The 9886-nt window shown below is 40.8% G+C and overlaps 1 protein-coding gene across 4 annotated transcripts in view; it reads right to left on the reverse strand.

Moving 5' to 3' along the window:
* iqub (IQ motif and ubiquitin domain containing) overlaps positions 1-4732 on the reverse strand; it is a 54641-nt gene extending 49909 nt beyond the window's left edge. For 2 of the 4 annotated variants that reach the window (XM_051951565.1, XM_051951563.1), the window contains exons 1-3: positions 4312-4732; positions 3939-4058; positions 2572-2706 (exon numbers count right to left, since the gene is read on the reverse strand). In XM_051951565.1, the coding sequence (XP_051807525.1) occupies positions 2572-2706; positions 3939-4058; positions 4312-4513 (457 nt within the window). In that variant the 5' untranslated portion in view covers positions 4514-4732. The remainder of the gene's footprint in view (positions 1-2571; positions 2707-3938; positions 4059-4311) is intronic. The other 2 variants (XM_051951564.1, XM_051951566.1) reach the window with 2 other exon arrangements.
* Between the last annotated feature and the right edge of the window lie 5154 nt (positions 4733-9886).

Consider the following 9886-nt stretch of genomic DNA (forward strand, 5'->3'; position numbering starts at 1 on the left):
TCAGTCAAACAAGTCTGTCAAATCCAAATAATCATGAAACATTTTTGCTCCTAAATATATTTGCAATATGTCAGAAAGAAAAATCAGTTTTTGCACATAAAATACTGATGGTGTTGTGAATAGATGATATAATTTTTTTTTTTTTTAATCTGTTTATGCTTCAGGTCACCAGGTGAGTCGCAGTGTCTTTAAATTATTCTGCCTTCAAACACTACCTATGAGAGAGTGACAGTGAAAGTCTGTGAATCACTGGTTTTAAACTCTTGTGTGTCTTGTTGGCGGGTTCAACCAAACCTATTATGGTACTGTATGCATTGACTGATCAGGCTGGGATAGACAATTAAGGGATCCCTCTCACAATGCTTCAAACACAAGAAGTAGGGTCATTCCAGGTGAAATGACCAGATATTCCTTGGGGGTGTTGCTGCACCATTTTCAAATTAGTCCTAAATTTGCATGTCATTATATAGTCACAAAAGTACTTTCCATGCAAAATTATAGGCCTGTAGCTCAAACAGTTTCTGAGTTGTTGGGGTCTGAAATTTTCAAAATTTGGGCTATAAAAAGCCTCGCCAGCATTTCTCAGCCTCTAGACATACCAGAGAGCTGTGAGTTGGTAAACAAGGCCTCTGCATGTAGCTAATGCCCCACAAACATCCTCAGGTGTTTCCCTACACTCTGCAGGCCATGGGGTCTTGCTAAAAATGCTAAAAATTAAGAGATACCTTCTCACGAGTGGGGTTTGGGACCTTAAAAGTACTAGAAATACTGCACAGAAGTGTTCTAACACCCCTGGGTTCCATTCTACACAAACTTGTGTGATAACTTAGAAAATTGGAGCTTTCTAGGTCCCTCAGTTTGGAAAATATGAGCTCCCAAAGTTGGGAGAGATTTTTAATTGGCTATTTTTGGTGGCAAAAATCTCAGTGTGGGACAGGTACCAGAGACCCCAACTTTTTCTACAAGACAGTTCCATCTGTTTTCTATCACTGTACAAAAAAGCAGCAGTTTTATATTTGTAGTTACTGAGATATTCTTACTCAAAATGGCATGGGTAATGTCAAAATCGTTTTTTGCTTTTCAGAACTTTAAATTGGGATACAAGTATTAGTAGTCATTCCAATGGTATTATGTATGTTTTGTTCTTTTTGAAATGTTAGTTGTTAAAGGTGACTACCTTAAAAAAGTGTAATGGTATAACTTAGGTATAGGTTCTTTTGCTTGTAACATGACATTGTACAATTAAATTTAACATGTTCAATCCCACTGCACTGATACTGTAAAATTCAACATTATTTTTGTTATTTTTAAATTAATCAACCATAAACTACTACAGAGCTCCCTGAATTCAAGTTAGTACATGTAATTTGTATGTGTATGTTATAATTACATGTATGCATTGCAAATGGGTGTCAACATGTCATTATACTTTTTGAAGGTAGTCACCTTTACCAACTAACATTTCAAAAAGAACAAAACATGCATAATACTACCATTGGAATGACTACTAATACTTGTACCCCAATTTAAAGTACTGAAAAGCAAAAAAGTGTAATGCCCTTTTTGTGTCACAAGGTCTAGTTTAGAGCCATACCTATAGATATCATGACATGTTGACACCCATTTGCAATACATACATGTAATTATAACATACTCATACAAATTACATGTAATACAAGCAAAAGAACCTATACCTAAGTTATACCTAATTTATAACTTAGGTATACCTAAGGTAGTCACTTTTAACAACTAACATTTCAAAAAGAACAAAACATACATAATACTACCATTGGAATGACTACTAATACTAGTATCCCAATTTAAAGTACTGAAAAGAAAAAAAACTGACATTACCCATGCCATTTTGAGTAAGAATATCTCAGTAACTACAAATATAACCCTGCTGATTTTTTGTACAGTGATAGAAGACAGATGAAACTGTCTTGTAGAAAAAATTGGGGTCTCTGGTACCTGTCCCACACTGAGATTTTTGCCACCAAAAATAGCCAATTAAAAATCTCGTCCAACTTTGGGAGCTCATATTTTCCAAACTGAGGGACCTAGAAAGCTCCAGTTTGCTAAGTTATCACACAAGTTTGTGTAGAATGGAACCCAGGGGTGTTAGAACACTTCTGTGCAGTATTTCTAGTACATTTAAGGTCCCAAACCCCACTCATGAGTAGGCATCTCTTAATTTTTAGCATTTTTAGCAAGCCCCCATGGCCTGCAGAGTGTAGAGAAACACCTAAGGATGTTTGTGGGGCACTAGCTACATGCAGAGGCCTTGTTTACCAACTCACAGCTCTCTGGTATGTCTAGAGGCTGAGAAATAACCACTTAAAGATGCAAATAATGCTGGTGAGGCTTTTTATAGCCCAAATTTTGAAAATTTCAGACCCCCACAACTCAGAAACTATTTGAGCTACAGGCCTACAATTTAGCATGGAAAGTACTAAAGTACTTTTGTGACTATCTAATGGCATGCAAATTTAGGACTAATTTGAAAATGGTGCGGCAACCACCATCTGGTGAAACCACACGGAATGACCCAGTATAGAGAAAGGCACATACCATCCAGAGAGATCTGCAGCACCTCCACAGGGACTCTGAGCTCTGAGGCAAGGTGGCACTTCAACTCCTGAATGCTGAGGCCGATGGCAAAAGCCACAGTCATGACATGACCGTCCGGCACTAGCACCACCTTCACTGCAATCACACAGCGACACTGTCTGTGATAGTCTGTGGATTTATCTGTAGAATTTGACATGATTTTTTTATGTGGGAATTTACCATGCCAGTCTGTGTTTCATAGCTGGAATTGTTGAGCTTTTCATGAGGTCAGTACAAAAATAACCACTGTTTCATTCATTAAAAATGAAAAAGTGATGTAGTAGTACCATTATGATGTCTTCTAATCAGTTCATCTTGTTAATTTTTTCAAAGTCTCAAACTGTTAAAATCAAATACCGTTAGTAAGTTATTCATGACCCTTTAGTGTCCACAGAGCTTACTCAAGGTCATTTCTTTGAAATTGTCATCTTGGTTGTCGCTAATAAAGCTCTAACAAGATATTGATGCACATGTCGTATAAATCCTGTCAGGTTACCTAGGAATTGCACAGTGTGTTGTAGATACTTCACTGCCTACAATTCATCCACAAATCTTTCACAATCCCAGATTGCACAAATAAGACCTGCTTTCCCTTTCTATGTCTCTTTCCTGCTATATCTTCACACTCACACACTACCGTTCAAAAGTGTGGGGTCACCCAGACAATTTCACGTTTTCCATGAAAACTCCCACGTGCTAACACAATTGCACAAGGGTTTTCTAATCACCAATTAGCCTTTCAACACAATGTACCATTAGAACACAGGAGTGATGGTTGCTGGAAATGGGCTTCTGAACCCCAATGTAGATATTCCATTAAAAAGCGGCCGTTTTCAGCTAGAATATACCACATTAACAATGCATCGATTGTATTTCTGATTAATCTTCTTTGAAAAAAGCTGTTTTTTTTAAAAAAAAAAAAAAAAAAGGATATTTCTGAGTGACTCCAAACTTTAGTGTATATACCAGACTGAAAATAAAATAACACTGAATGATCTGAATAACAAGTCACACTGTCAATGGAACAGTCTGAGTGAGTCAAAATTAACAGATTTTTTTTTTGGAGAATATGCCAAAAGAATAAAACATACAATATACAACCAATTACACAGAAAAGCTGATAGTAGAACATTTTTTAAAAAATCTACTAAAACTATGTCCGTTGTTGGGGTGTCTGTTTTTCTCTTCATCGTGCTGACTGTATATTACAATATAGAAAACAAACAATTTATAAGAAAAGTTTTGCTAGTGAATCTTTTGGCAACAAGAGATATTTAAAGTTGTTTAGGGTCCAGTTCAGGTATGCTGAAATCTTCCTACGGTCTCACCTGTAGCTGTAGAGTTTCCAATATTTTCTGCCATTTGGGGTATCTGGAGCTCTTTAAGCTGTACAGCATCATCCAGCAAATCTGCCTGAGTTGCAGTTTCTTCCACAGTCTCCAGCACATCTGCACAGTAAAGAAGATTAGGATTAACACTTAACACATCCCAACTGTAACCTCCCTGCCAACTGGTCCATCAAACTGGTTCAGACAAAAACGTTGATGATCCTGTGTGTAAAAATTCAGCATCAGCCAAACCTTTACTTTCTAGAGACAAAGGAAACATAATCCATATGAATCCATATGTTCCCCTGATATTCTGCTGCTTTGACAAGTCAAAATATCAGCTATGACAAAGGTCTCAACGTTTAGTCCTCACTGTTTCCTTTGTTTTCCTCCAGTGACCCAGGCCCACCTGGGGGCGAGCCGACGGCCTGCAACCCCTCCTCGTCCTTTCCCGGCTCTCCGTCTTCCTCTGGCGGCTCCTCTGCAGTGTCTCCACTTGGTTCAGTGTTAGTTCCCGTGTTTTCGTCCTCCTCTTCTTTGGTCCTGTGCGCTTCACTTAGTTTTTGTTCCGACATTTCAGATGTAGATGATATTATGCATCTGGAGTTAAACTAAAGCTGAAGTTAATAAACGTGCCGTAAATCTGCCAACAGTGACAGCGTGAACGCCGTGAAGAACTGGCTCACCGACAGCTTCTTCTTTAGCCCTGTTACTCTTTTATTTTCCTTATTTATCGAGATTTGGAGTTAGCTAACGGTGCAGCTAACAGCGCCCTCCAAACGTTGGTTTGTCTAGTGTACACGTTGCTATGGCAACCACAAAGCGCGTCACTTTCTCTGTTGAAGAAATATAATATCCGATTCATCCCTGGCGCTGTTTTTATTTGATATCTTTAATATACGTTTAAATATATACACAACAAAATTACACAAACATATTTATACAGTATTTACTGTGCTGAGGATGCAGAACCGTCTATTCAGTAATACAGAATACGTTTACACCAACAGCTGCGCAAATCTGGACAGTTTAACCCCAAACCCATTTTTGTAAGGGGAAATTATGCTGGATATAAAACAAACCAGATGGACCACATAGAACACATTTATGAAGATATTTTGGAAAAATACTCCCCCCCAGTGTCCAAGATCTGTATTGTTATTTATAGGAAATTTATTATAGATTATGTTATTTGAAAATAAATCAACTCAACAGTTTTTCTTTAGAAACACAGAGTGGCCTTTTCCACAATATAAATCAAAATAACCTCTTTGTTAATGAGGTTTTGCAACAAATTATTATTCAAATTTGTTTTACAGCAAAAATGTCAAACTGAACATGAAAACAGTAAAACAGCCTTATATTTGATAAGTAAAAAGGTGAAAAGTTAAAAGAGTAAAAATACATAAGATAGAATAGAGAATGATAAGAACATGAGAAGGACTTAAAAGTTAGTTAAAAGCTTGATTAAAAAAGGTGTGTCTTTAATCTTCTTTTTAAAAAAAAAATCATGTTTCACAGGCCTGCGTCCAACATCATGTGGAACTCCAACAGGAACTCTCTTGGGTGGTGGAGATTTGGTGTTAAATGTTGGGTGACCTCTTTCTAAATGCACCAGATTCAGGCTCATAGTAACTTCTGCCTGGAAGCTTCTTTGTTTCAGAGGCACCTCCATGACCTCATGTGGTAGTCGTACCATGTGACACATGCATCATGGAAAAACATATTTCTTTCTTGTACAGATGCTGCAGATTGCTGTCCAGGTCTACAGTTCTACAATTTCATTTAGCAGGCGCTTTTATCCAAAGCAACATACATCTGAGAGCAGATACAACACAAGCAAGGAATGGTCCATGTTTAGCTGAATCACTTGATCCACTTGAATCATCATTCTCCATGTCTTTGTTGCTGGGATTGTAATCAGGATTTTCATCCAAGCTACTTCAATATCTGTCAAAGTCAATGTCATCTCCAGTGATTATCTGCAGTGCATCCTGAACACTGTACCGTTTCTGCTCATTCATACTACAAATGAAAAGAGACATTTTCCAAAATCTTGTTTGTGTGTTTGTTGTCTATTTATTTACCAAAAGAAGCGTTTCAGCTAAATAGAAAGTGGAGTTTGGGGACTGATATAACAAACGTGTCATAACACATTTTATCATTGAATTATTTTACTTAACATTGTTTTATTTTATTATATTTTTGTAAATGTGCTTTGAAATGAACTACAGAAAAATGCATTGATACAAATTAACTGCTTGAGTGTAATTGTTTGAACAATTCATTGCCATTTTTCTTATTGTGACAAATACATCACATGGTATTTTCCGCCCCAGTTGTTAGGTTGAAGGTCCGATGTGACATGCATGTCAGAGCAACCCGGTCTCACGGGGATTCGTGAAACTGTCACGTAAGTTTTAGTTTCGGTTTCGTGCGCACCAACACGATTTCGTCATGTTTTTCGTGCCGCTCACCACGAAATGTTTTTCGCTGTGGTAATCACATCTGAAAGTGGTTTATACCGGCGGATTCATGACGATCTAAGCTGTCCATCGGCGTATACTGCTTGTGTGATCGCGTTTGCGGCCGCCGGCCGCCGGACATTCTTGGCATTCCTATGCAAATTGGTAAGTGTACCACCGGCTTATGGTTAGGTTATGGTTAGGTTATGGTATGGTTCGGGTTATGTTTAGGGACGATGTCATGCAAAATATAGCGTTGGATTCGCCACGGTTTTACATTAAAAATATAATATACACATTCTTTTGAAATACGTTCTGAGTGGCACGAAAAGTCCGCCGTTTAAAATACATTGGTGCGCATTTCGTGGTGAGCGGCACGAAAAACATGACGAAATCGTGTTGGTGCACACGAAACCGAAACTAAAACTTACGTGACAGTTTCACGAATCCCCGTGAGATCGGGCTGGTCAGAGTGATTTTTTCAAAACTGGTTATATATTAATTTACATAAGTAATGTGGCAAGGACAGCTTAAATGTGATCTTGGACATGTTATTAAAGGATTACAGTTGTTACATGGGTTGAAACTTGTCTTTGACAGCAAAGATAAGCATTTTAAAATAAGCAAGTTTTCTCCCATGTGCTCATCAGGAAGACCATTTCAGAAATGATGTCACAGGGACAGCAATACATATACTGTCACATGACTTTATCAGTATGTTAAGTGGATGTCACTTTGGGACCTCATCAATTAAATTCAAGAATAAAACTTTATTAGAAACTTTCCAGAATATTTGATGTATTCAGAATATCTGATGTATTCAGACATTGAAAAGCTGATGGTGCTACTGAGAGGATGAACAGCAGCCTTATTTTAGATGTTTAACAACCTGCCTCTGTGCAGTGACAGTATGGAAGCTTTATGTAAGGCTCTATGCTCCTATTTCAGTGTACACACACCAAAAGGTGACACGGTGGCCCCTTTCAAGCTCTACTAATCTGCGGCTGGATATCTGCTGGCTCCCTGAAGATCACATAGTGTGGAGCTCAGCAGCAGGACGGGGCCCCAGTGTAAACTTGTCACACACAGGTATTCATTTATCCCACGACGGTCTGTCTGTCATATGAGTGATTTGTTAGGATCACAGTCAGACACTTGAACACACTGTGGAACCTAAACTGCTAACACGTACATTTTAAACATGGGATTGGTCCTTCTGCTGGAAATGAAAGATCAGCCGTTTCCAGCTAGAATAGTCATTTACCACATTAACAATGTCTAGACTGTATTTCTTATTAATTTAATGTCATCTACATTCAAAAAAACTGCTTTTCTTTCAAAAATAAGGACATTTCTGAGTGACCCCAAACTTTTGTGGAGTAGTGTAAGTGGATGAAAAGTCATTAATGCCAGTGATATCCCGAGTCCCGAACAGCTGAGAATAAAACCGCTGCATTAAAAGTCACATTAGGAAACAATTACAAGAATTTCTCTTCATAAAACAAGATTCAGAGGTTGGACTGAGAGATGGCATGGAGCTCTGCTGTTACCTGTTTGTTTCAGTTTTAGTGAGACTTTTATTTTAACTTGATCAACAGTTTATGAAACGGTCGCTATCTCATATTTGTTAGACAAAGCAGTGAAGGAAATAATAGATCCAATTGATTTTGCTTTCCATGAAACAATAGATGCCCAACCTGTTGTCCGCATGAGTTCACAGCCTAAGCCCCAGAGGCTTGTGGGATCTTGAATATGGGATTACCGCCAAACACACTGAAGACCTGGGTTAGCGAACACAATAGCACATGTAACCTGGCTATATTTAAGACCAGCAGGCCAGATGTTACGCACATGCCCCCAATGTGCTCCTGCAGACAGGACTGCAAAGCGTCTGAAAGCAGGTCACACCTAGATATAAAAACAGTGTGTGCTGTTAGTAGAGTTTGACCTATCAATGTGTGCTGCCAACATAGCTGACAGGTGAGAACTTTTCATCTGCATGCATACAAATATTTCCATCCATTCATTCTCTATACACCGCTTTATCCTCACTAGGGTCGCGGGGGGGTGCTGGAGCCTATCCCAGCTGACTCGGGTGAAGGCCGGGGACACCCTGGACAGGTCGCCAGTCTGTCGCAGGGCTACATATACAGACAAACAATCGCACTCACATTCACACCTACGGGTAATTTAGAGTAACCAATTAACCTCAACATATTTTTGGACTGTGGGAGGAAGCCGGAGTACCCGGAGAAAACCCACGCATGCACAGGGAGAACATGCAAACTCCGTGCAGAAAGATCTCGGGCTCAGGCCAGGACTCGAACCGGGGATCTTGTTGCTGCAAGGCGAAAGTACTAACCACTACTCCACTGTACAGCCGTGAAGTTAATATGAACCAGTAAAATATATGTTAATGCCTCAGCCAATCACGGGGTGTGTTGTGAGCATGTGAGGACATAGAAACAGGAAGCGATGCCTGTAATGTGTGCTACAGAAGTTCTAGTAAAGTGTTGAACAAAAGCCGCTCTCTACCTCATTATTCAGAGATAATAAGGTAACATGGTGTCAGAATGAAACTGTACTAAGTCCGGAGAAGGACATGCCTCCATGGGTGAAGTCGGGAGTGAGGCGGTCTGGAAAACCGAGAGACGAGACTAGCGCTAGCGGCTAAAGCTAACAGTGACACAGGGAGCCTGACAGAGAGAAGAGGGCTTCCCAGCGGGAAAAGTGCGTCGGAAGAGACGTAATACATAACGGAGGATGCCAGACACCCCTCCACCCCCAGCAGGCAGCGTCCAGCTGACTCCACCCGGTAACTTTGACTTCAGTAATGCTAATGAATGGCCGAAGTGGATCAGATGTTTTGAGAGATTCAGAATCGCATCAGGCTTGGATAAACAGTCAGAAGAGTATCAAGTTAACACGTTGATGTACACTTTGGGAGACGAAGCTGAAGATATTTTGAGTGTCTTGCCACTGAGTAATGAACAGAAGAAAGTATATTCTGCTGTAAAACAAGCTTTTGAGAACCACTTTGTGAGCAAGAAAAACGTAATTCTGTGGCTCACTCGGTGCCTCGGCACGGGGGGCTGCCTCTGGGTTGCCGCTCTGTGCGGGTGGTCCGGCCCCCCCTTGGTCACCCAGACGGTGGTCTCCGGCTCATCCCTCGGCCCTGACTCTTCTGGGCATGCGGGGCTTAGGCTCGACCCCACCACCGCATGCCCACATTCCGCCCCGCCTGGCCTTGCTGCGGCCGTATCGTGGGCCCCCTTCCCTGGGGGGCCCTGGTCCTGGGGGATTGGGCTCCTGGAGGGGCTGGGGGCCCCTGGCCTGCCGTGGGGGGGTGGGGCCCCAGCCCACACCACCCCTACCCCCAGGTAGGGGTGGTGTGGGGCCGGGGGGATGGTTGGTTCGTGGGGGCGGGTGCTGTCTGCGGGGGGCCTCCTCCCCGGACCACCCGGTGTTGTCCTGGGTGCCCTT

The sequence above is a fragment of the Acanthochromis polyacanthus genome, chromosome 8 (assembly GCF_021347895.1).
Source record: "Acanthochromis polyacanthus isolate Apoly-LR-REF ecotype Palm Island chromosome 8, KAUST_Apoly_ChrSc, whole genome shotgun sequence".
Taxonomy (NCBI): Eukaryota; Metazoa; Chordata; class Actinopteri; family Pomacentridae; genus Acanthochromis; species Acanthochromis polyacanthus.